At 40.2% G+C, this 26596-nt stretch overlaps 1 protein-coding gene across 1 annotated transcript in view; it reads left to right on the forward strand.

Moving 5' to 3' along the window:
- The window catches only part of LOC117301167 (zinc finger protein 40-like), a 28221-nt gene extending 18867 nt beyond the window's left edge, over positions 1-9354 (forward strand). Inside the window, exon 3 of the mRNA XM_033785067.1 lies at positions 18-9354. Coding sequence (XP_033640958.1) covers positions 18-8317 — 8300 coding nt within the window. The 3' untranslated portion in view covers positions 8318-9354. The remainder of the gene's footprint in view (positions 1-17) is intronic.
- Positions 9355-26596: the final 17242 nt, after the last annotated feature.

Genomic DNA, 26596 nt, shown 5'->3' on the forward strand with positions numbered 1-26596 from the left:
GTATTTTCCATTGACAGATGAAGAAGCATTGGCCAAGACCTCTACACAACCTGCCATGCCATCTACCACTGAAAAGGGCAAGCACAGAGCTACCAAGAAACAGCATCGTTACAAGAGTGCCATGAAAGTGAAAATCGCCAAGAAAATACGCAACAAGCGCATTGTCAAATCTCTTCAAGCAAAGCAGTCTCCAAAGATCCCTATTGTTAATGACGGCCCTTCAAGTCTAAATCAAAACAATAACAAGGAGCAGGTGTCCGAGGATACAGAGTTCAAGTCCCCACCGTCGGGGGAAGACATCGGGTTCGATAGCAGTATCTTTGACTTGGACATTTACAAAAACAAGTATGATATGATCAAGGAGAGAAGTCTCAAGAGAGCAACCAAAGTCAAAAAAGACGTCCAGGACAAGTCAAAAGACACTGAAAGTAGCTCCAGGAAAGGTTCTGAAAGTCCTAAAAAGAGCCCAGTATCTCCAGCGAAGGCACCTGAGAGCTGCCTTCAGACAAGTCAAACAGAGGTTGAGGTACTAACATTGCAGACGTCACCAAAACAAAAAAACTTGATTCCACAGTATCAGTCAGTCAAAAGGGAAAGTGCTGAAACACTTGTTAGATTTCCAAAGATTAGCGCAGATATTGGGCAGCGTAGGCAGCGCTCAGTGTCCGAGGGACTGCCTTCTAAACAGGACACGGTCTCAAAGCAACAAGCTCTTGAGGCTTTATTGCAAATAACTGATGTTGAACTAAACACGATGAGCTTTACCCCCACTTGTGGAGACACAGTTCCTGGTAGGGTGCCAACAGTGACCAGTTCAAATCGCATGGTTTCCCAGAGTGCACATGCTGGCTTTAACAAAAGAAGCTCAACGAAAATCAGTGAATCAGATAAAGGCGTAGTGAAATATCAACTGCACTCTGACTCTCTAGAAGAACAAGGTTTGAAACTTGTTTATACAGCACCAAGCACTCAAGACTCTGTCACTTTCAGTCACAATCGCACAAGGAAGTCCAGCACGAGAAGTAATGCTTCAGATACTGCTGAGGACACCACTGCCAAAGATGCACAGAAATGTTGTAAGAAACTGGGACGGCATGTTTGCCATTTCTGTGGACGCAGGTGCACCAAGCCTAGCGTCTTGAAGAAGCATATCAGGTCCCACACTGGGGAGCGTCCTTATCCCTGTTTACCTTGTGGGTTCTCCTTTAAGACAAAAAGCAACCTTTACAAGCACTGCAAAACCCATGCACATGCTATAAAGGCAGGAAATACTCCAAACTCTGATGACCTATCTAAGCTCTCACCAGTGGAACTTGATGAAGATGATTCAGAAGAAACTGAAAGCGAAGACGAAGTAGCAGCTTGTGATGCAACCACCTGTCAAACGGAATTGACAGACAAGTGTTCACACACTACTAGCCAAGTGCAAGTTGGCTCTAAGCCACGGTCAGAGACGGAACAAATGACATCACTGACAGACTCAAATACCAATCAATTTAACATTCCCATGATGCAAGTACATAGGAGCCATGCTGCAGTACCAGATATTCCTAGGCATCAAGCAGACAGCCAAAGTAGCATGGAAACCATGTTAAGACATTCCAACAGTTTGGTTCCTACCCCAAATTCAGTACTACCAACAGCTAATATCAAAAAGGAAATGCCACTTCTGAGTACATTGATCCCTGACCAGATATCAAAGGCATCTCACAATTCATTTGCATCTGTTGCTGAACCTTCACAACAAGATTTTCAGGGTGTGTCCGGAAGTAGACCTGATGAGGAAGTGGTGATGTCAGCATCAGGGGCTTCCTCAAGCCAGCTCTTGAAGACACTACTACCTGGAGAGCTTGCTGGTTTCCGAATCGATATGGAAACAAGACGGGCCATACCTGTCCTGAACCCTCAACATGGAACTCCAGGAGCAACTCCTGCATCCCAGCCAAACGAGGCATCGACAACAACCTCTGGTAAATTCATTCCGATCACAGGGTTTAACATCGTCAAGTCAGGCGGTCAGTATCACGTGCAGATTCCTGTGCAGGGTATTCCTGAAGACTCTCTGACCATGGCTCTTGAAGGAGAGGCAGGCAACCCTAGTGTTGGTGATACAAGCAACGGTTCAAGTCAAAATAAAGGTGTGTCCAAAGAGTCTCTGCAGGAGCGGATTCAGCTTCTTATTTCTCAAAACCGAGCTATTGTGGACAATGCCGACCTTGAATCTGTAAAGCCACGCCGCACTAGTGTTTCTCGGAGGGATAGTGAAAACAATTCACCAAGGATGGACTTCGCAATGGACCCATTACATATCAATGAGAAAAAGACTACAGATGCAAGAAGTGTACCTTCTTCAATTTACTCGGAGTACACTACATTAAATTCTCCTACACATCATAAGAGGGACTCCTCATCTGAACCCCAATACCAATCTCGTTTCACTCATTCACCTCTGGCCGATTATCCTTTGCCAGGAGAAGGAAACCTGCTGGAAAAGGTATTGAAATCCCAACAGCAGAATCCAAGACATCCAGATGTACAAACAGCAAAGCTAGACACTCTAGTCCATTCATCTGGGAATCTTGGAGACAATAGTAATCCCATCAAAGACCTCTTAATGAAAGACAGACCTCATAGATTAGCACAGATTGCGCAGCAGTCTCCTGTTCATGTTTCAGGAGAATTCAAAGTTGAACCAGGCTCTCCAATGATGAAATTTTTCCAGGGAACGTCTTGGCCAGTACCGCAGGGTGGAGACTCTGCCATGACCCAGCTGCGTGGTTCTCTCCAACAGCAAAAGATTTGGCCACAGATGCAGAATCAAAGACAGCCTATATCATTTCCTACAACCGAAGATGTTAATGTCTCCCAAAGGATCTCCGAGTTGAGAGGTCACAGAAGGAAATACAAATCCGAAAGTGAAGCACTTGGTGGGCACCTGCCTATGGGACCCTCTTCTCCAAAACGACGAGCCAGAAAAATCAAGGACATTCCCACTGCAGTATCACCACTGGCCACAAGCAATGTTAAACACCCTGTGACAAATCTTGCTTCATCTTTAACACCCGCAGATGTTCAGAAGGGTCTTGACAAACATGTTGCTGCTAGTCCTCATGGTTCTCACTATGCATCTTTTCCAGGACATGTGACTTCACAACCAAGTCCATCACACCCTCTCACGGCAACTACATCTAGCTTGACATCAATGCCGAGCCATTCAATTTCTGGACAAAGTCACTTGACGTTAGTCCCGGGCCATATGATGACATTGCAGAGCCGCATGTCAACCGGTCACAGTCACATGACTTCTGTGTCAAGTCCTTCAATGCCAAGACACATGTCAACTGTTCCCAGTCGTATGACATCTCTGCCAAGTAATACAACGTCATTACCTAGTCCGATGATGTCAAATACAAGTCAGATGATGGGTATTCCGAGTCACATGACATCATTGCCAAGCCATATGACATCCAAGCAGAGAAGTGTCACATCAGTTCCAAGCCACATGGCATCTAATCAAACTAATCACTACTCTAGTCCTCTACCCTCAGTTGCTGGCATTTTGACATCAGATGCTTGTAATCTGTCTCCTTATTCAATGCTCCAGAATCAAATTCCTGGTCAAAGTACATCAGTGAATCAACAGAGTGGAGGATCAGTATCAAGTGTTTATATACCGCCGTCCACCTCAGAGGTGTCTGTTATTCAGCATACTAGAACGCAGAGTAAGGGCGAACCAACCAATATAGAGCTGAAGCTTGAAGTTAACCAACCCAGAGAGAAACAATTCGCAGGGTTTCCATGGCCATACAAGTACCCTATCTCAACAAGAAGTCCAGGGGCAGCGTCACCAGCAAGTCAAGGATTACATCTACTGGCAGTAGCTTCAAAAAAGCCCAACCTTTCTCCACATTTATCCTCTTTGGCTGGAAACAGGAAGCGGAGTTTCTCCATGACTGAAGGATTTGTTGATCCTGAGAGACATACTGAAAGGGTGAAGTCCCCCTGGCCAAAAGAGGATCCTACCAAATCTCTGAAGGGAAAGGCGACCCCAGATTCTGATAATGCAGCACCCATCGCTATGCAATTACTTGCAGCAGTTGCACACAGTTCGTCATATGCACCAAGACTCAGTCCAAGAGATATGGAGAATAGAAGCCATCTGAGTGAAACTGAACAAGTGTCTCATTTCTTGCCAGTCTCATCATCTAAAGGTGGTTCAGTACATCGTGGAGGTAGTCCTAGATACAGTGAAAGTCCTTTAAAGCAGGAATCTCAAATGCCACCTACCATAACAAGCCCCAATATTATTAGCCAGCAAAGAGAGATGGCATCTCCTGAGCCGAAAAAGATGAAGCTAGATAGGAACACTCGGAGTCCGAGATCACCACGGAATGATGGCAGCAAACAAAACAGTACAACCATACCGTCAGTTCCTGCTTCTAGACGCCATTTAACATTAGACCTGAAGTCCCCCTTGACATCACGTGTAAAATCTCCTGGTGGTACTGATTCTCCAAAACCTCTTCTACAAATTGATCCCAAAAGTTTGCTGACACCAGAAGCACTCTCCATTGCAGAGTCGGTGATGAAACTAGCATCTCCTATGAAAGCAAATACACCCAGCACTCCCGTAGAGTCGGCACGTGAACTAGGGAGATTGATGGCTCACGCTTTTCACAATGCAGGTGGGAAAGTTGAAAGCTTGATCACATCCACACAAGGCACAATGATGATAGGACCCATTGCAACCCCTACGCCAGGATCTAAGAGTGGTTCAACTCAATATTTCATCATTCCATCTCCATCTTCAACACAACCTCCGACTGGTTTCCCAGGTCCGCAATCTATGTTTTCTCCTTCAACTCCTAGTGCAGCCTCAAGTGCATTAGTTTCACCCTTGAGAAGTCCTATGGCGAGCTTTCAGCCTCCTGGAGAACAGCCAACTCTAAGTACCAGTCTTTCACCCAGATACAAGCGTGTCCAACCACAGAAACACAACTCCCAGAACAAGTACGAAAAGTATAATTTGAGTCTTGTGAAGACAAATTCTGCGCTAAAACAGAGAATCAAGTTGCCACCGTTGTCACGCAGTACAGCACGAAACCCCAAAGTCACACAGACAACATTTTGCTGTGTTAAACGGCCACAACCCATGTTTGTTCAACAAGGACCAAACAGAAAGGTATCCATGTATTCAAACTGGAGACCTAGTGGAGACTTTTCACATCCGCTTGGAATCTCTTGGAAAGCTCATCTCGGTTTGTACGATTCTGGCCGAAATAAAAAGCCTCGTTTTTACTATGTCACAACAAGTATATCTCCACCACAATGTGGTATAGTGACCGACTCTGCTGGTTGGAAGCCTGAATCAGCCATCAAGAAATCTGAAAGTCAAACGTTGGTGGAAGCGCAACAGAAGCAGGAAATGGATAGTGGATCAAACCGACCTTTTGATGCTGGATCTTCACTAGAGAAAGCTACTATTGACAGTAACTTGCTCAAAGTTAAAGACAAAAAACCAAAAGATGGTTCTGACCATGAACCAAGCCGTATTCAGATATTTGCTGGTGGATATAAATCTAACGAGGATTATGTTTATGTCCGTGGTCGAGGCCGTGGCAAGTACGTCTGTGAAGAATGTGGCATCCGATGCAAGAAACCCAGCATGTTGAAGAAGCACATCCGCACTCACACTGATATGAGACCGTATCAATGCCACATTTGCAACTTTGCTTTCAAGACGAAAGGTAACCTCACAAAACACATGAAGTCAAAAGCGCATAGCAAAAAGTGTATAAAGAATGGTCTCTCACCAATGGATGAAAGTTGCATGGAGCATCAATTCTCAGATGCTGATGATGAGGATACTGACTCTGCAGATGGTGACACATCGGATGAAGACGACGAGGATGATGAGGATGATGACATATCTGAAACTCACTCCGAAAGCGCTGTCCCAATAAACATTACAGTGCCACCAAGAGAACGCTATAGCTCTGTTCCCAATATCCAAGAGATGCGTGAACATTCAGATAGCCAAGGGAGACCTTTAGTGTGGCACCAGTGCCATCCGGAAGACATGAAGAAAGTGCACAGCGACAACCAAGACAGGCCCAGGCGAGATTCTACAGGCTCAATCCCCAGCACTGTTTCCTCAGCATCAAAAGAAAATGTTGATGAAAAGCAACCAGTGAAACTTTCCCGTTCAGAGGTTGTTGGAAAGTTGAGCCGACATTTGACAAACAGGCATCAGCTTAGTCTTGAAAAGGCTCAGAAGGCTCAGACAGCTTCATTTGGGAAATCAGAGGATACCAAAGTCCAAGAGAGTAGCTTTAGATTTGACATGTCACAGCTGCCTTTACTGTATCCAGGTACCCTCATTTCTCAGCCTGCACAACACCCAAGACCGGTCCAAACTCCACCAGACCCTCCAGTTCTAGACAAATATGGCCACATTGTGTTGACAAAGTCACCTTCAACAGCAAGTCAATATAGACTGTCAACAACTGTACAAGAAGACCTCAGCTTCAAGGCAAAAACTGGAAGTAGCAGTGACAGAGTAATTGAGACATTGCCTTCCCCAAGACCCTTAAGTCAGCCTGTTTCAAGCTTTGACAATATCTTGTCAGCAAGGCAGCTTTATGAGAAGTCTAATTCGGCAGCAATGACATCTGTGCATACTAAATTCTCTGAAAAGGCTTCGTCATCCCCATCTACCTCAGAGATGCAATCGCGAATTGAGCACTCGACGAATCCTACACAAACTTTGAATAACTTTTCTGAAATATCCTCCCATTTCCCATTTGTAACACCTTCTCAAGGCAAGTCAAGCAACAAACCTCAAGAAGCTGTTGGAGTGAAGCCAATGCACACCATGCAAAACAAACATTCTCCAATATTTCCCCATCATGCGGTTTCTAGTGATTTACAGATCGCCCCTGGAGGTAACCCAGCCTTCCCAAGCAGCTTTATGCCATATCCTCATCAGCAGAGAACAATTGCACCTCATGGCCTCCCTACTATTCAAGAGATCACTCGACCATCGGACACCTCAAGCCTCAACCTTGGACGACCACTGCATATTCAGTCACCCACACAACAAATGAAATCACAAACCTCACCGAGAGGTCATCCAAGTGCTGCTCTTGCGCACCAGTCAATCAGTAGTTTTGAGCCAGTCAAGCACAGTACATTGCCTATGTATGTTGAGGCCATTTCAGATGACGAAGATGAACACTGCCAAAAGAAACGACCAGTTGCTGCCGAGAAAAGGCAAGGGTTCATGGTATCAGGTAGTATCAATAACACAGGAAACCGTCCACAGTCCTTTCCCTCCTGGATGCCTGAATCTGTTACTTTTACATGTAGTGCAATCAAACAGCTGCTGTTGGCAAGACCCTCTTTAAACCCCTCGCAACAAGACAGCACTAAGGCCCAATTCGTGTCACCCTTTTTGCCACCATCATTAGCTTCTCCAAAGTTACCCATCGCCAATCAAGGATCGTCTTTCAGTAGTTCTTTGCCAATGCACCCCCCTTTGGTTTCCCCAATGTTACCTTCAAAGATGATGCAGCTGCCGCCGACGATTCTCTCTCAAGTAAGGACACCCACAGTTCAATCAACAACAACTTTTCCCCCACAAGATGAGAAGCGAACTTCACCCGGTCCATTTGTGCCACCTGTTTCACAATCCAAATCTCAGCACAATTGGGTGTCTCATCAACCACAATATGAAAGCTCACCCAGTGGTGATTCAATAATTGGCGAGGCACCGGAAGAGCTATTCTCACCTGTACATGTTGGGAATCACAAGTGCTCAAGCTGCAATAAGATTTTCATGAAACCAAGTCAGCTTCGGATCCATATGCGTGTCCACCTTGAAGAAAACTCTTTCTCTTGTCCAGAGTGTGTACAGTCATTCCCAACGCGGATCATGTTGGCCAAACATGAACGATCTCAAGAGCATCTCTCTAAAGTGGACGCTGTGGAATTACCATCTTCAGCTGATGATACGGACCCGCGCCCGTTTAAGTGCAAGGAATGCCAAATCGCGTTTCGGATACCAGGTCATCTTGCCAAGCATCTGCGCTCCAGAGGTCACCGGATGACCCTGGAGCGAGAAGGCAAGCTGCCACTACCCAAGGAGGACTTGACTGGTCATGATGCATTGTCGGACCTAGATCAAGGAGATCTGATTATCGACGACTCTCATCACCCACTCAGTCCAACTGGCTCATCTGATAAGACAGACAGTGCTAGTGAGAGTGGTGACTTATACCAAATGGAAGATATCAACGCAACTGCTCAAAGTATGTAGGTTTTGTTTGACAAAACTTCTGTTATCAAAACCAAAAAGCAACAACAGCAATAACCAAGAAAAATTGACAAAATCACTTTGATGGCGCTCAAAGGGAACATGATTATGTTCTATTTCATTTGTATAGTGACGTACTACCTTAAAGAAAGTTGTGAAACTGTAAATGATGTTTCAAAAAAATCACTATTTTATTTCATGAAAAAAAAAATGCAAATCATTTGTTTTTTTTGTTGGTAGTTCACTTGATAGTGTCATTTGGAACAGTCTTTATATGCACTTCCTTTTCAAACTTCAACAAATCCATCAAAACATCTCTCATTTTTGTTTGATTTGTAAAACATTTAAAATATTTTTACACAGAATATTAATGAGAATGTGTGATGTTCGTGTACAATGTCCATCAGGAAAATATTATCAGGGAAAACAATGTTTGAAATACACAAAACCTGATATCATTTGGAATCAACTTTGGAATGTGCATGTATCACTTCAGCTTTGAATCTAAAAAATACTATTGTCACACTGCAAGGGAGTTCTTTTATGACAATTTTGATTAGAAATGTTTGTATAACAGATTATAAACACAATGAACAAAATGTGAACTTGACACTCACAATGAGCCTGTTGAGGTATGGTGGACACTATAGGAGTGTACTGTTTGGTTTGGGTGTATACAGACAAATTTACCCAAACCAAATAGTACTTAGTCTTGTGTACGCCATACTTTGAAAAGGCTAATGTTTTCTAATGGGCAGCACTTTACTTTTAGTCATAGTTGATGGTTGTAACTTGTTTCAACTGCCTCAAAACTTAAACAACATTGCTCAGTTCAACTTCAGCAGTTAAGTGAACATACCTGGGTCCAAGTTCATAGAGCTGCTAAGCACAAAACGTTGCTTAGCATGAAATTTCTTCCTTGATTAAAACAGTATTGCCAACTGAATTTCAACGTGATCTTTAGGACAAGCAAACAATAGCTGAATACCACCAACAAGCAATATGCAACAAATTTAAATTTGGTTGGTAATCCTGTTTTTTTTAAAGGGAGAACTTTCGTGCTAAGCATTTTTTTTTGTGCTTAGCAGTTCTAAGAAATTGGGCCCTGTAGAGGACCCACCTTCACAAGTATAATCAGGAACTAACTTCGTATATCTTTACAGAATAAATAAAGTATAACACATTTTTCTATAGATACTTATAGTAAATGTCAGTATATTTCACCATTGAAAGAAATGTTTATATACTCGTTTGTGTGGAGAGAAGATTTATATTTTAAATTTGCGGTGTGTAGAAATAATATTGAGAGGTTTAGAATACGTACCTTGCAGATTGAACTGACAGAGTGGGGAAAGAGATTTTATGTACATGTTTTATATCACAGTTATTGTACTACTAAAGAGTTATGCGTTCTTGTAAATTCTTCAAATAAACACAATCAAATTGTGTTTTTATGTATATTGAAATGTGTATTTTTAGAAAGATAAAGGTTTTGAGGTTCTTAACAAGTAGCTTTACAGTCATCAGTGACTTTCAGAGTTAGACATCTTTGACAAAGAGTAATAATTAAACTGTGAAGTAAGATTGCACACACAATTTAGCAAGTGGCGTGTTTTTGGTACTTTATTCAGCTTGTTAACAGAAAGACATAGTAAATCTAACAGGATCCTACTATTTACAAGGCAATATCGTTGGCGAAGAAAATGTACAATTCTGAAAGAAAATATTTGGTTTTTTTTACACTGCAAAGTTTAAGGTTTTGTTGTGTTATTATAGTATATTTCTGATGTGAAGTTGCAAGTTCATAATAATTACACAAGTATTCAAGTTGTTGGGGTTGAACAAAGACGTATTAATTAGAGTGGGATTTGAAACAACAACCTGCCAGTGCTATAACCAACTCCTTACAGCTCATTGGGAGAGCACTGTCATGTTTCCAGTGGTCTTTGGTTTGAACGCCACTCTCATCTATTTTTCTTTGTTTTACCTCAATTGATTTAAAATATCTATTATGCTCCCTGTTTGTTCTGATTAAAAGTGTTTCTTGGATGCACACCTAAAATGTACATGTAACTACAGGGCCCGATTTCATAGAGCTGCTTAAGTACAAAAGGTAGCAAACATAAGAAAATAATATGCTTACCAGAATAAGGTTACCAGCCAAAATAACATTTGACTCAAACAATTTGTGACTGGTACCAGCTCAGTATCAGAAATTTGTTAAGTAGTATTTTGCCACTTTAGGCAGCTTTACCAAATTAGGCCCATGGCCCCATTTCATAGCTAGGCACAAGAAAAGTATGCTTACCAGAATAATGTTACCACCCAAAATGATATTCGACATGCACAATTTTGTGACTTACTGGTATCCTGCTCATTTATGCTTAGCAGAAGTTTGTTAAGCAATGTATACTTAAGCAGCTTTTCAAAATTAGGCACAGGGCCCAATTTCATAGAGCTGCTTAAGCACCTAGAGTAGCTAAGCACAACAGCATGCTTACCAAATGCTATCTCACATGTTCAATTTGTGACTGGTATTCTATCTTGTTTTGCTTAGCAGGAAATTCGTAAAGCAATACTTTGCTGGTTAAGCAGCTCTACATAATTAGGTCTAGGTCACCAATATTTTAATAGAGTTGCATGGTAAACTTAATTTAAACAGAATTCATGGTCAGAACTTGACATCTTAAAATGCTTGTCATTTCCTTGTGAAACAAGAATAGCGGATAAGGTCGGTTAGCAATCTAGGGAAAGGGTCAAGACGTTAATTAACAATTTGACCAAAATTTATATTTTAGAGGAGTGATATTTGTGGGATCTTCTATGGAAATTAGAATGAGCTGTTTGAAACTACTTATCAATTAAAATTACCTACATGTATGGTATAATTGGTCAAAAATATTCATGAACAGAGCCGAATTTCACATGGGCCCAATTTCATGGAGCTGCTTAAGTATAACAAGTTGCTAAGCACAGCAAAAGTATGCTTACCAGAATAAGGTTACCAGCTTACCAGGTTACCATGCACAAAATGTCACTGGTATCTTGCTTCTTTGTTCTAAGCAGAAACATGTTGAGCAATACGGTATTTTCTGCCTAAGCAGCTCTGTGAAATTGAGCCTAGTACATTTCGGTTTATGATACCAAAAATGTCTTTGTTGAAATGTGGCATTGTGTACCCCCCCCCCCCCCAAATATAACATTATTGTGTTTTGGTAATCTCAGAGAAAGAATCTCTGTTATAGTCAAAACGTCAGGCCACTAACCATTTTTTGGGCATCTTCTATAAAAACAACACAACAACAAAACAACAAATGAAATGTGAGGATCAATAGTTTGTGTTCATTCAGATGGGGTACATGCTCATTTCAAAATTTAAAGACGACTTCAAATTTTGTTCTAGCAAAGTAATGCACCAGTTCTACCACAATTACCTTCACCATATCAACTGGAACGAGAAGTTTCCATTTGTGTGTAAAAACAAAAACAAGAGTATTATTCTAACAATAACACCAACTTAAAAGAATGCTGATGATGCGGATTATGAAATAATTTGTATCACCTTTCAAATTAGACGCTTTGATTATGCTACTTTCATGTTTTTCAGTTTATATTAGTTCATATTTTGAAATGTGCTGGATTTATAAATTTATTAGCAGCGATGAAGGGCACGTTGTACATGCCTGGCTATTTTGTTTGTCTCGATTGAAATGACTCGTAATTTTACTGGTGATTTAGCGAAATAAGACGGAAGTTGGTTTAACCGTGTTATTCTTTCATTGAACCATGGAGGTAGAAGTAGATTAACAGAGTCCACTCTCTCTATAGAATGCATTTTCATTGTGGTGTTGTGCACACATGTGTGGAAAGATAACAGTTTGGTTATCATCTTGTTTAGATAGAAGGTTTAAATCTCCTTCATTACTCTTTTGTGGTGTTTTTTGAGCGAATGTTGGTTACTTTTTCATATGCCACTGGTTTTCATTTTGCTTTGTCTTAGATAATTTCGCAAGGATTCTAGAACATGTAGGCTACACACTGTCGTTTCACACGAAGTTTGTTAGGATTGTGTTAATAAAAAAACATATCGGGTACGCCCTAAATTTGTATGGGATTAAAACAAAATGTGATTAACAATTTGAAGTGAAAGTTGTAGTTTTGGAATGAAAGTTTGATAAAGTTCATATTTTTAAATATGTTTTCTGGTTTGGTAGATTAAACAGCTTTAGAGTAAACATGTAATTGTTCGCAGCTTCGATATCAAGTCCAAGTATCGATATCGAGTCTAGGTATCGACATTAAGTCTCGGTATCGATAAAACTCTTAGTACAAATAAAAAGGTATCGATTAAAAGTAACAGTTTTGATAAAACTATCCGTATCGATAAACATTCTCAGTATCGATATCAAATGTAAATTAGAGTTGTATTCTTTTTGTTGGATTTTCTCCACAATAATTCGTCTCGAAACAGAACCGAATACAGTGGGTACATTTTCCAATGCCACTATGGAGTCATGGCTTTGTTTAAATATATAACTGCCAGCAATATAATGGTACATGTGTATATTGCATTAAGAATTTCTCAATACCCTTTTGTATGTTTTCAACGGTTGCCACGCTGGTGTTTTTTCTTTTCTCTTACAACTTTTGATCAGTTTTTCAACTTAAAATAACTTTGTCATAATGATAAACCAACAGCTAAAATCTTCTTAACTTGTCCTCCCCCTTTTCAGTTTTGCTTAGCACCTCAGAAGCGCAGTATGTTTTATTTAAATATGTAATAAATTTGTTTTGCATAATACTATTACAGTTATATACGAAGTGTATATACGGGATTACTCTAACTGTGGTTCCGCACGTGGTGTTTTGTCAGCTATTATCAGATGTTGGAAATTTTATATTTGGTATTCTATTTGAACATTGGTGGTAGATTTACCCCTTGTGTGTAAGAAAGAAAAGTATACAGAAATATATTTGGCGATATTTGCAAACTATAGATTTGAGTTTTGTGCGTTTTTATGTTGGAATTCAGCCAAGGGATTCATGTCTAAGCTGCTAAGCGTAGACAGGTATTCGCTCAGCAGAGAGTATCCCTTATCTCCGTGGAATACAGCTCAATGGAGACCCGAGACTTGTTTTACCCCATGGTTGCTCCGGCGCACGTTCACACTATCCCTATTCCCCGGGGTATGCCCATTTGCCGGGGCAGACCTTGGGTAGAGCAGTCACACAGTGTGTAAAGGTCAGCTGCAATTCCCCGGGGCAACCTCGGGTAATAGAGTAGTGTGAACTGCTTTTTATCCATACCATGCCCGGGAATAGGCAAAGGATACCCCCTAACAAGTATTACCATACTTCAACACGCGATTTAAATATTCTTAAGAAGCACACCCTTTAAAAGGGAAGAAATAAAATATGTTTTAAAAAAATATTTAAAAAACTTGCACAAACCAATTTAAAGGAACACGTTGCCTTCGATCGGACGAGTTGGTCTATTAAAAGCGTTTGAAACCATTTGTTATGAAATGCTTATGGTTAGAAAGATGTTTTAAAAGTAGAATATAATGATTCACACAAGTATCACTCAAAATTGCACGGTTTTCCTTTTAAGTCGCGAACTATCACGGTCGGCCATTTATGGGGGTCAAAGTTTTGACTCCCATAAATGGCCGACCGTGTTAGATGACAGGGTAAAAAGAAAACCATGCAATTTTGAGGCATATTTGTGTAGATCATTGTATTCTACTTTTACAATATCTTTCTAACCATATACATTTTACAACAAACGAATACAGAACGCTTTTCAAAGACCAACTCGACCGATCGAAGGCAACGTGTTCCTTTAACAAAAAGAATTATATCGATAAATATTTTTTTTCTTTTTTTCTTTTTTTGTAATATAACATGATTCATCAAAATAAAAACAAACATAAAGTAATAAATCAATAAACAAATGTAAAATAAAACCAATCTGCCCCCTATCGGGCCTGGCCGAATAGTGTATGAAATATAAATGAACGTGATAGGAGTCTAGTTGTCAGAATACTTCTGGGAGCGGACTTTCTGGAACTCTCTGATGAGCCCGTTTGGTGCCATAATAGCCTTCAGAAACTTCTGTGGTTTTTTAGTCTTCGTCATTCCGGGATACATTAAGAGTTTTCTTTAATTTCCCTCTTCCGTTGCCTTTTTGAATCTTCCTGACTTGATTCTTGGAACTGAAATGATTACCAGACCGCAGTTCTAAACCTCCCACTAAAGCTCAAAGTAGTTTGAGAGAACACGAAAAGTTTGGACTTATCGTGTACACACGAATTTTAATATTTATGTTGTGGCAATACGCTTCCATAACAAACCGGGTTTCCGATCTCCAATAATTATACTCACTTGAAAATTATTTAACCATTTGAACAAATATAGAAAAGTTTGCGGTAACACCATGTAATAACATGGTGTTACCGCAAACTTTTCTATATACATTTGAACAAAGTAAACGAGCCATGATGCGTACACACACGCCTCTCAGACCACGAGGCTGTGTGCCTTATAGTTTGAAACAGCAAAAGGTGTTCAATTATTGTCAATACTTTAATATTGAAACATTCCAACATTCCATTGGGGAGAATCTGTGTATTGAAATAAATAAAACTATTACATCACTGAACAAAATGCTTTGTGTTTCCTCACAAGCCCAAATCGACTTGTGGTGTGCATTCTAGCGAACTGAAGTTGAAATTAGTTGTGGTACTCGTTACTTTGAACAGCATTCGGGCTCTTACGACATATTTGTGATGAGAAGGTGGTACTTTCATACATACATACATACAACTAAATATTTGGTTAGCGCCTTTACATCAAGATTAGGCTGGAAGAGCAAAACCAATGGAACTATTACTACAGCAAATGACATCTAATACAAATCAGTTTTGATTATTTGTAATAATGTCAAAGAGTTACGATTGCTGACGCGTACGGGGAGGTTGTTCCATATTTGGGGAGCAGCAAAGGAGCCTCAAGTCCAGTTGTGAGCAGGGGAGAGTGTTCTGATGGATGAGTGTTCGGTTGGCGTGTGGTGTCAGAAGCTGATCACAAACGATACCCTGATTATTATTGGTAACTTTGCTAATGTTGCGCTCATCACTTTTAAAGTGAAGGATATCCATACAAGACGTATTATAACCTTGCCGTCAGCTCTTCTGGCTTCCCGCCAAAAATGTGCAAATCTCAGCGGCTGAGTTCAGCCAAGAAGTTTGACAAGTTCAACCCGTTCCCAATCAGTTACAAATAACAGCTCTGACTTGACCTTTTCCACTCCTCCATAACGCTAATCACAAACTGCCCGTCGTAAATTGGCTCTTAATGCCCAGATCCTTCCGCTGACGTAGTCCAGCGACTACCCTCATTCTGTCAGACATCCGGGAACTCCCGGGACTCCTCCGGGTTGTCCACGCATGCGTGTGACGTCACGGGGACGTGTTATCCCACTCTGTTGTTTTGGGTGAGCCCTCCACTCTGATGACGTCAGTCAAACGCGGTTATGGTGCCCAATAATGTTGTTGATAGTGCTAGAAGGAGGGACTGCTCCGAAGCAGGGTTCACAATTTAAAGGTCGTGGACTCGAATTCAAAAATATTTGTAGCAAAACCTTTTTAATTAAAATTGGTAACGAGTATTAATGGGAAGAGGTTGATAGTATAAAACATTGTGAGAAAGGGCTCCCTCTGAAGTAATGTAGTTTTGAAGAGGGGAGTAATTTTCGATGAATTTGATTTTGAGACCTCATAATTAGATTTTGATTTTCGTAATTCTTCGCCGACCAATTGAGTACAAATTTTCACAGGTTTGGTATTTTATGCATATGTTGGGATACTGGTTAGAATACTGGTCTTTGACAATAACCAATAGTGTCCAGTGTCTTTAACGATAAAGTATAATGTCTTCCAATACCTCCGCGTACACGATGCATTTTCATTGAGCTCCAAACTGTCTGTCTTATTCAATCTGTTTGTCCGTCCGTGCGTTCTTGTTCCTGTTTACGTTCTGTTAGTCTGTCCATCAGGATTTAGGTATCTCACCGCAAGTCTCGGCTTCTCAAAAAGCCTTCATACTTATTTAGAATTCTAAATATTATTATTATCGATAATTCACAAATTATTATGATGCCCAATTTGCCGATTTCACCAAAATAGACCCCTCCTTTAATCTTACAAAATGCTCTTCCCGCTTTGTGGTTTCCCAAAAATTATTATTGAACTGAATGATTATAAAGAACCTTATAATAGTACACATAATGATTAAACAACCGGGTGAGGTTTGCGGTAAGTATAAATATCTTTTGAGTAGTGTTGGTTCTGAAAGGAACTGGTGGGCAGGCTCCACGTCTATTTTCTCATGAAGACATCGGAGCATACTGATCGAAACGTTGAGTTGTCAACCACCAGTTCTTTTCAGAAACAACAATTCTCAAAAGATATTTACACATGGTGCTACCGCAAACCTCACCTGAGTATACTCCCACCATGCAAAGTTTCAAATCCTACTTTTGTGTCATACAATTACTAACTTTTACTAATTATTTTCAGGATTCGGTGAGCTGTTGTATCCTGTGAACATGTGGCCATGTACGTTATTCTAGACGTAACAATCTATAAAGGGCACCAAGCAAGAAATTAGGTGAGGAAATTTATGTGGTTTTGCAGACAGTCTTCCTGTGTGCGGTTTTCATAGTCTTGGAATCTCCTGGGGCCTTCAGTGTGAACGGTCTTGACTGGGGACCTTTGATATTCAATTTTCCCTGTGGTTTTGTTTCATTTCCAGCGCGTCTTTGATCCTGAGTAGAATATACAGCACGTGTGGGTGTTGCAAATCTCTAGACTTATAAACTTGGTAGACTGGGATGGTTGGGTTTATATTAAGGTAAACTTGGGGCAATTTGGGTGCGGTGTATGCCTTGGAGGACGCAACAATTACCGTGTCGGGTTTTGATGTCTTTCTGTAAAGAAAGTGGGTACAATTATTACGCACAGCGCCTACGCACTACAAAACCACATTTTTATAATTGTTGCAAAAATGTTTAACGGGAATTTTAAAATATATGGAGACCCTTGAGGGGGAATATGGAATTAAAAAAGGCGCCATACGGAATTCTCAAGACTATCACAGCGATTTGTGTGCAAAGGATGATGTTAAAGGAAAGAACAACATAGTGTCTCCGCAGGATAAATCTGTTTTAGGTCGGGGTGTTTTCGTGTGTGTTTATTTTGCAGAGGCAATATCAAAGCTTTTTTTGGTTATATTTGGCTTCAAGAAATCATTGGTTTAATCTAATGAATAATTGATACATCGAGAGAAGTTAGATAGTTGAAGACAGTTGAACTTCACATAAGCATGCACTGGTGTATTGATTACCAAATTCACCGTATGATTTATATTTTTGTCATTAGTCATTTGCCAGGGGAAACGAATTTCTACAATTTTTAAATGTGACAGGTGTTTTTGTTTTTTGTTTTGTTAATCTAATCTAATTTTATAGTGTGGTATGTCATCGGCAAACATCCTTCATCAACAAATCCCACCCACTAAACCAAGCTTTTGAAAACTAACGAAATCCCAACAGTACAAAAGAATAAGCAACATAACCACAGACCACAAACGTGATGTTTTGCTCGAGAGAGCTAGTAATGAGCCATTCATAAACAGTTGTTATTGGACAAAAGTTCTTTGAGCAACGGACAATAGACACACTTGACCAGAGCAGTCACATGGTGGCGCTGTTTATTGGCTCACAACAGAACTCCTGAACTTAGAACTTGAAACTTTGTGGAATCTTTTTGGTCAAGTTTATAACATTTTCTATAGCAGGAACATTCTATAATGTGATGTTGACCACTATAAATCTAGAATGCATAACTATGTACCGGGATTAAAGCTTGTCGAGTTGTCCTCGAGCTGTCAAATAATCTCCTAATTTACACCGCTAATTAAGTTGTAGCGAAGATGCTTGTTACTAATAATATCTCGACCAGAAGTTGCAAAGGGCCTGCTGTATATTACTAAATGAAGCTGTTTGTCGTGGAGTGAGCAGCCTTGTTAGTTATTATTGCTACTTTGCAAACTGTGTGAACACAACCTTGAAGCTTTGATGTAATCGTCTTTGCATCAAACTTGTAATGACAGGGGATTACTGACTGAACAACGAACACGTGTCGACTGTATTCAGGACAAGAGAAGTGTAACTGTAAGGCAAAGGAATATGCAAATGGAATAACTGTTTCTGTGAGAGTCCAACCTTTGACCTTTAGGTAAACAGATGGGAATCGAACCTCATACGCATGATACAACACTCACAGGTGAGAAATATTCCTTAAAAACTCTACATTGTATTTATTAAAAGTTTACAACTCAACAATGTTTCCCTCTATAGTATTATGATGAAAGCCCCATAAATAGTGCCAAATCCGCTGGACTCTCTCAAGAAGCGGAAGGAGTCCATCGTAAATTGGCACTATTTATGGTGCTATGTGAGGTAGCGCGTACTGTTTCACCATTTTTGCTAAGCAAAGAAATTTGTCAAGCAGTGTATTTTTCTGCTAAACAGCTGTTCGAAATCGGGCCCTGATGATGACCTCTTTGAACTTGCGTATACATTATTTCCCCGTGATAGCATTGTGCCCTCTTTCCGCGTGAGTTTACTGACACTGAAACTTGTGGTGAAAAATACAAACTCTCACCAGGTGATCAGGCGGTTATGATTCTCAACTCCCGTCCTGAAGTCACCTCTCGGCATTCCCTCGAGATTCCACGAGGCTCGGGGAAAAACACACTTTTAAAATCAACTGCGATGTTGTATGATGTCACGCATTATACATTAATGAATGGGGGAAATGAGATCAGGAAAAGTGATATCAAGTTTAAGCTTGCCACCCTTTTCCCCTCTAATGCCCTTATCTTACGGTAGGCCCCTGCCTGAATTAAGACGTTGCTTGCCCGTAGTAAGATGCCGTGAGGTCGGGGGCCTGAGCTGTAATGGGCGAGATCAGACTGTAGCACATTGTGCTCTGGTGATTTCAATTAACTGACGACGGAGTCCAAAGGAAGGGGGGCTTGATCAAAACCCACTTCCGAAATTCTTGTGGAGGTTTGCGCCCAAGCTTTTTTATGCACATTTCAAAACGTTAGTTCAATCCAATAATTAAAAACATTCACCCTGAAAACTATTTTTAAATAAACTGTATAATGTCTCAGTCCTAAAGGCTATGGCCTCCGTTGCCCCTGAGCCTAGCCTTTGGTGCTCCTTCACAGGTTTCCCGACAAGACTTCAACATCTTGTTATGGAAGTGCCCTTTGCAAAATGAAAACAGCCTTACCCTCTAAAGACTGACATTGCAGGCCTGGTGTATTTGCCCCTTCTTGCCCCCTCGCCCAATGACATTGTCTGATTATGCCACAACTTACACCACTTTAGGGGCGTCTTTACAAGTCTTAGTCTAATAATACAATTTTACAAGATTTCGCCTGATGAATAACTTGTTGTGTATTATAATATATATAATAATGTATCAATACCCTGGAAGTGCCCTATGTAAAATAAAAATGGCCCTGCCCTCTCAAAGACTATTCAAGGTCATACCTTAGCTATCCATTAACCTAATTTTACGAGACTTCGCATTTTCAATTCGATATTTAAAAACTAAATACTCTTCGTATAAAGCGTATGGAAACTTGTCCAACCTTCTTCACTGTTTCCACGTGTGGTGATCTGATACACGTGTCGCTCAATCACTTTGGTATAAAGTTCACTTCCTACAAAAACAAGGCTGTGTCAAGAGAGAGAGAGAGATTGGGTGGGAGGGGGGGGGGGGGATTCGGTCACACTGGTTGGGTTCAAACACCCCGGAGCTCATGACTTGCGCAATGGGGTTCTGCTCACCTTCCTAAACGGAAACGCCTTTCTTTGCCCATGATTCGAAGAAAAATAACAGAATATAAAACTCTTATCGCCCATGTGCAGCAGACCTACCTTTAAAGGCAGGGTATACTTTTGGTGATTATCCTCACTTGGTGTATCCTAACATAACAAACCTGTACAACTTTGGTTCAATTGGCCATCGAAGTTTAAATAAAAATATATTATACCTTCACTACAAAAAGAGAAAGGCGATATGCACCTTTTTTTGAAGGAACTTTGTGGGTGAAAAATTACCTGTTTCTCTAAAACTACATTACTTAAAAGAGGGTCGACGTTATAAAACATTGTTAGAGTCATACTGCATCCACAAAGGTTTGTTACGGTCCCTATGTTAACACGGTCCCTAAAAGCAGATGAAAGTCTCAATTACTGAACCAAATGATTACAATTAGGCAATTAATTTCCTTTCAACCTCAATTTGGATACATTGAGAACAACTCAAGTCAAAATACAATGTTTTAAGCTTTCAAGAGTAGCTATAAATGTTTATCCCCTTGTGGAACTTTCAATAATGCGTGCCTCTTGTAGAAATGCGTAAATCATTTGGAAAAGTTTGTTATCAACGAATTTGTGGACATAATGCTTACTTGTTTCTGTTAAAGGCGTATGGTTGATTATAAGTCGGGTTTGATCTTTCTTTGGGGATGAGGATTAAGCTATGCATGCAAGCGTATATTTTTAAAACTCATTACTTTGTCTTTGATGATATCCATAACGAATCAAAGCCCAAAGCCAAGATCATAGGCAAACCCATAGGTTTACTTGTTAAAGTTTTCGGAATTCTAGACAACTAGAACCATCCATTGTAGTATTTATACAAGTCTCTTTGTTGTAGATGTTAGGTAACTATTCATGGATTCTAATGGTTCGGGAAAGACCAGTACAATGCTAAGTTCCAGCAACCTGTAATCATTTCCACAAATGATCGTTAATGTCAGAACAAAGTCCCTTACAGTCACAATGAAAATGTCGGTTACTGAACAAAAAAAGGGCCAGGCAATATTCCGTTTATATTATGTTTGGAAACATGTATTTCAAGGAAGAACAAACTTTGAATAAAAATTATATATAAACATGTATTTGAAGCTTTGTTTGAAACTCTTATATGAAAGTTCGGTCAGAGGGCACGCTTATACGTGTACAAAGTAAACACTTTGGGCCGTAACTACGAAAGCCGTTTAACCCATTAGATGCGTATAACTATATTGGGCTTCTTCCTTTTTTACATCCAAGAGTGCCAAGTGCCCTTTCTGTGTGCTACTGGCAGTGGTCTAATACAAAGGTATGGGGAGCAGTGACTAGCGTGAACGAACACTTCGAGATGTTCTTTACAACTGGATAACACGCAATAGTTGTTATAATACAATAGCCACAATGAACCAAGGCGTGCCCGATCGATGCGCATAGGTTTTAACAAGATGCTGTACTATTTCATGGGCTAGCCCTTAGGTTTACAAGTTGCTGTACGAGTTCGGAATTCTATAGATTGATACTGTATAACCATGACAACTGAAGCCACGCATTGTAGTATTATATAATTCTCTCTGCATTATAACTGCATGAAAGCTACAACCATCCTTGTGGGATGCAATGGTTCGGGACCAGTGCAATGCTAAGCTTCAGCAACCTTTACTCGTATCCTCATGCCTCAACAAATGTTTGTTGCGGTCCCTATGTGGACACGGTCCCTAACAGCAAATGAAAGGGTCACTTATACCATGGAGGAAGGAAGAGTACTATACAAGTTTACTGTCATGCAATATTAAACAATGTTTGGATAAATTTATTGAAGGAAGAAAGCGAATAGTAAAAAAAAGTATTAATTTGTTGTCAAGTTTTCAAGAATTGCTTTACATCTTTTCAGGAAATTTTAAGCAATGCACGCTTCTTGTAGAAATTATTGTTTGTCATGCAATCAATTTTTAAATGTTTTATAAGCGACACATTTTTACAATGTTTATTTGGTCAATTGAAAGAGGGCATGACTACATGTTTTTATAAAAATTGAAATTTATCTTTCATTTGGGTCAGGAATGAGGACACAAAATATGATAGCGTGCCAAAATGCTCGTAGAAGCTGCACACCATTGTTGTAATGCATTTACTGTGTCACTTTATGATATCCACATTGAACCAAGGCATGCCCGGTCATAGGTCAACCCATAAGCTTACTTATGGAGTTTTAAGACGTTTATAAAGGCTGTTTAAATGACAACTACAATCCATTGTAGTATTATATAAGTCTCATTGTTGTATGATGTAAGGTTACCATTCATGGATTCCGATGATTCGGGAGACCAGTGCAATGCTAAGTTCCAGCAACCTTAAATCATTTCCACTCAAAAATGTTTGTTACGGTCCCTATGTGAACACGGTCCCTTACAGCCACAATAGAAAATGTCAGTTACTGAACAAAAAAGGCAAGGCAATACTCCTTCCATATATTTGGAAACATTTAGTTCAAGGAACAACATACAAATATATACAAACAATGTATTTGAAGCTGTAAAGAATTGTTTAAAACTTTTATTGAGATTAAAGTTTAAGCAGAGGGCACACTTTACGTGTACAAATAAAAGGGACAGCGGCTCAATGACCATTTGGGTTTTATTCCTTATTACATTATTATACCTAAGAGTGCCAAAGTGCACTTTCTGTATACCGTACTACTGGCAGTTGTCTACTATACTGAGCTTTGGGAACTATGACTGACTAGCTAGAACGAACACTTTGAGATATTCTTTACAAATGAATAGCACACCATTGTTATAATACAATAAACACAATGAACCAAGGCGTGCCCGATCGATTTACAAGATGCTGTTCTATTTCATGGGCTTGCCCTTAGGTTTACAAGTTGCTGTACGAGTTCGAAATTCTATAGATTGATTACTGTATAACCATGACAACTGAAGCCACGCATTAAAGTATTATATAATTCTGTCTGCATAGAACTGCATGAAAGCTACAACCATCCTTGTGCAATGCTAAGCTTCAGCAACCTTTACTCGTATCCTAATGCCTCAACAAATGTTTGCTGCGGACTCTGTGGACACGGTCCCTAACAGCACTTGAAAGGGTCACTTATACTATACAAGTTTACTGTCATGCAAATCAACTATGTTAGGGAGAAAGCGAATAGTAAAAAAAATGTAAATTTGTTGTCAAGTTTTCAAGAATTGCTTTACATCTTTTCAGGAAATTTTAAGCAATGCACGCTTGTTGTAGAAATTATTGTTTTTCATGCAAGTGTAATTAAAAAGTGTAATTATATCTTTCATTTGGGGCTGGAGTTATGAGGACACAAAGTGCGATAGCCTGTCAAAATTTTCGTAGTTTAGCTACACACCATTGTTAAAAGGCATTTACTGTGTCACTGGATGATATCCACATTGAACCAAGGCATACCCGGTCGTAGGCAAACCCATAGATTTACAAGTTGGGTTTTCAGAAGTTTATAAAGGCTGTTTAAATGACAACTACCATCCATTGTAGTATGGATACAAGTCTCATTGTTGTAGATGTCAGGTAACTTCGTGTATTCCAATGGTTCGGGAGACCAGTGCAATGCTAAGTTCCAGCAACCTTAAATCATTTCCATTCAAATGTTTGTTACGGTCCCTATGTGAACACGGTCCCTTACAGCCACAAGATAATAGAAAGTGTCAGTTACTGAACAAAATAGTCCCAGGCAATATTCCTTCCATATGTTTTGAAACATTTATTTCAAGGAAGATTTATTATTGAAGCTTTAAAGAAACTTTTATTGATGAAAGTTTGACCAGCACACGCTTAATTATGTCTACAAATTAAAGGGACACAGCGGCTCAACGAATATTGGGTTTTCTTCCAGTCTATACCCGCATATAATAAGTCCAAAGGGCTTCTGAAATTCAGTCTTGTTCGGCCTTATCTGAAAATAATGTAGAAGTACGATGAAATAAACAGCATATCTGCCGTTTTGTATGAAAACAAATTTAAAAAGAGAAATTTGTACATAAAAAATTGCTTCAAAAAGGAAGAAAACAAGTCACAAAAACACGGCAAATTTTCCCGTTATGAATAGATTATTTCATATTCTTCCCGAAAATGTTAAAAGCGAGACCGGATCGTACCTAGCCCAGTCGGGATACAGCGATTTCCACCGTTAATCCAAAACTCCCATTACGAAAAAATCAACTATTAGACAGCATGGTTTTCCTGCACGGTGATTGGCTGACGGTGACATCATCGACTAATATGGCAGCATGCTGTTTTTCGTTGGTATGGTGCCCCGACCGCAAAGGCAGCGTTAGTCAATAACAAAAGAGCCAGTGTATACCATGGGATGAATGAGCTGATCCTCATTCAGCTCATACACGTAGTTTAGACAGGCGCTTTTACCATACCAACGAAAAACAGCTTACTGCCATATTCGTCGATGATTTAATCGTCAGCCAATCCTGTGCAGGAAAAAAGATACTGTCTAATAGTATAAAATATACTATTTTTGCCTCCAGGCCTTTATGCTTTGTTTTTAAAATTGTAAGGGCACCAATGCTTGTTCTTATGTACAGGCACCCTAGGAGAAAATTGTAAATTTCTACTGGAGCATTTCATGGGTTCCAAATGCAATGGACAAGGGAGCATGGAGGCAATCACCTTCGTTGCCTCCGTGATGCCTCCGTGAAGTATCAGCAGGCCTGGGACACACCATCACTACAATGAATCGGCAGAATAATCTGCTCGTTATATAAGATTGATGATAGAGGTGATTGACTAATCCACAGGAAATTCCTAACCCCCCCCCCCCCCACCACCACCACCACCAAATACGTATACACACTCAAGAATGACAATTAATTATCGTCATCGTGTAACACTTTCTGCACTTGCAGTTACTGCTTTGCGGTTGATCAATAAAATACACGACTGATCGCTAAATAACTTCATTTCAGAACACACATAGAATGTCATCACTTGATCGACTTCATCCGAACACGGAGCAATCCCTTGATCTAGCGCCCTCGAGTTGCGAAATCCCTGATGGGCCGTCTTTAATTGAGAGCGGAGACGCAGCGTTTCCTGTAAAGTGTTCCGTATTTGGCAGCGTGTATATGCAAAGCGCTTTAACTTCCGACCAATTGATTCCCATCCTGCCCCGTCTGTCAGGGAATATCTCATATTGAATTCATCAACATCTAAAGTTAGGTTTTCCCTTCTCCCTCCACCTGGAGGATTCCCTTTGCCAAACATTCCATATTAAAGGCACTGGACAAGTTTTGTTTTACTCAAACATACAAACTAACTTGGTATTGAGCAATGATGTAGAGCTGTTGATAGTATAAGACATTGTGAGAAATAGTTTTTGAGACAGAGACAATGTCCCATCAAAATATTTGAATCTGAGAAAGACGTCAGGCATGAAGCCGTCCTGAGGACTAAAAAGCACACACATTTTGTGCAACAGGGTGTTTTTTTCTTTCGCGAACACCTTTTGAAATTAAATTGTGTACTTTTATTGTGTACATCTAATGTATAAAGGATTAAACTAATTGAACGGTTCAAAAAACCCAAAGTATACCAACGTATACGTAGCCGGTTTACACTACCCCAAAGTAAAACATGGTGACCGTAGAGTCCCAATCCTATGCCTTCGCCAGAAAACTGTGTGTGATGCTCTGCATTACCCAACCTATTCCGTACGCGGGACCACAATTTGACGGCGAGCGCACTGTTATACGGCTTGTTTGCTAGTTGGCGCGGTATGCTTAGAGACTTGAACCAAGTCTATGATGACCGGTGTGGCTGGAGATTCTAACCCCCGGAGATTCTGTCCCCCAAACGGCAAACGGAGTACAAACTTCTTAGGGACTTGAATCAAGTCTATGATGACCGGTGTTGCTGGAGATTCTATCCCCGGAGATCTGTCCCCAAACGGGGTACAAACTTCTGTTGATAGCGCTCTCGTTTCAATCATCCTCCTCCAGCCCATGTTAGTTCAAATAAAATCATAGCACTGCTTGACTGTAACAAAATTGTCGTGTTAATTATAATGGGCAAACTTGCTTAAAAGCGTAAGCGTGTTTCACAGTCTAGCAAGAAAATTGGGCATTCAGGATTGATTTTGTTACGTCGATCATTTTCCTACAGTGTAAGCACTGGGGTTAGCATGCCTTTCGCGTGCTTACGGATGGCAGCGCTTTCAAATGGAAGCTCGCACAGTATACTTAAGCACAAAATCAGCCACTAAGCTTCTTAAGGCTGTTATAAAAAGTGGAAAATACTGCTTGAAAATTGTCTCTCTTCAGCAAAAGCTGAGTGGGCACCAGTCACAA

Source organism: Asterias rubens, chromosome 16 (assembly GCF_902459465.1).
Source record: "Asterias rubens chromosome 16, eAstRub1.3, whole genome shotgun sequence".
NCBI lineage: Eukaryota > Metazoa > Echinodermata > Asteroidea > Forcipulatida > Asteriidae > Asterias > Asterias rubens.